At 72.9% G+C, this 760-nt stretch overlaps 2 protein-coding genes across 2 annotated transcripts in view; one reads left to right on the forward strand and one right to left on the reverse strand.

The window, feature by feature from the left end:
* Positions 1 to 132, forward strand: part of F751_3149 (Magnesium transporter MRS2-1) — a gene marked incomplete at both ends in the record, with an annotated part of 4,143 nt that extends 4,011 nt beyond the window's left edge. Inside the window, one exon of the mRNA XM_011399017.1 lies at positions 28 to 132. Within this exon, the coding sequence (XP_011397319.1) occupies positions 28 to 132 (105 nt within the window). The remainder of the gene's footprint in view (positions 1 to 27) is intronic.
* Positions 133 to 473: 341 nt separating this feature from the next.
* Positions 474 to 760, reverse strand: part of F751_3150 (Probably inactive leucine-rich repeat receptor-like protein kinase) — a gene marked incomplete at both ends in the record, with an annotated part of 4,518 nt that continues 4,231 nt past the window's right edge. The window contains one exon of the mRNA XM_011399018.1: positions 474 to 687. Within this exon, the coding sequence (XP_011397320.1) occupies positions 474 to 687 (214 nt within the window). The remainder of the gene's footprint in view (positions 688 to 760) is intronic.

Raw genomic sequence — 760 nt, forward strand, 5'->3', positions numbered from 1 at the left:
CCCCCCCCAAACAAATAACAACAACAGGGTCCTTACGCCTGGTTCCTCAGCATCTCGCTGGCCTCCGGCCTGGGCGCCATCTTCTGCTTTGTCGGCGTCCTGGTGTACGCGCGATACAAGAAGATCCTGTGAGCCAGGTCGCGCTTGGTTGGGGCCCCCTCCCCTCCCGTCGCGCCTGCACCCGTCTTTCCGGCTGGCAACAGCATGTGACGCAGGCATGGGATCAAGGGGGCGAGGACGGCAGGGCGCGTGCCCGCGCCTCTGCCTGGGGGAGTGAGAAGAGCAAGCCAGGGGAAGGGGTCAGGCACCGACTCAGGACCGGGTGACGCTCCGGGGACGTGCATTCTCGCACTGCGCGCCGGGCGTCGCGCAGTGCGCATGGTCGAGGGGGAGGGTGTCAGAGGGAGGGGGAGATGGCGTGCGCTGGGACGGCAGGGCCTCGCAGCTGCGATCCCAGCGCCCGCCTCCCCCGCTCAGTCGTCCTTCTTGGCCCCTGCCGGCTTGGCCGCGCCCTGCGGCGCGGCCGACACCCAGGCCCGGATGCGAGGCGTGTCGCCGTCGTCCGCGGGGTGCTCGTGTCCGCGCATGCCGCCGCACTCGTCGTCCTTGACGCTGGGCTTGCGCGCGACGGCGCCGCTGGCCGCCGCCTCGCCGCCCTCCGCGCTGGGCTTGCGCGGCAGGGAGGTGCTGATGCGGCGCAGGACGCCGCCGGGCGAGGCCGCCGCGGGCGACAGCAGGGCGGGGGGGCGAGGGCGGGGCC

The sequence above is a fragment of the Auxenochlorella protothecoides genome, assembly GCF_000733215.1.
Source record: "Auxenochlorella protothecoides strain 0710 unplaced genomic scaffold scaffold33, whole genome shotgun sequence".
NCBI lineage: Eukaryota > Viridiplantae > Chlorophyta > Trebouxiophyceae > Chlorellales > Chlorellaceae > Auxenochlorella > Auxenochlorella protothecoides.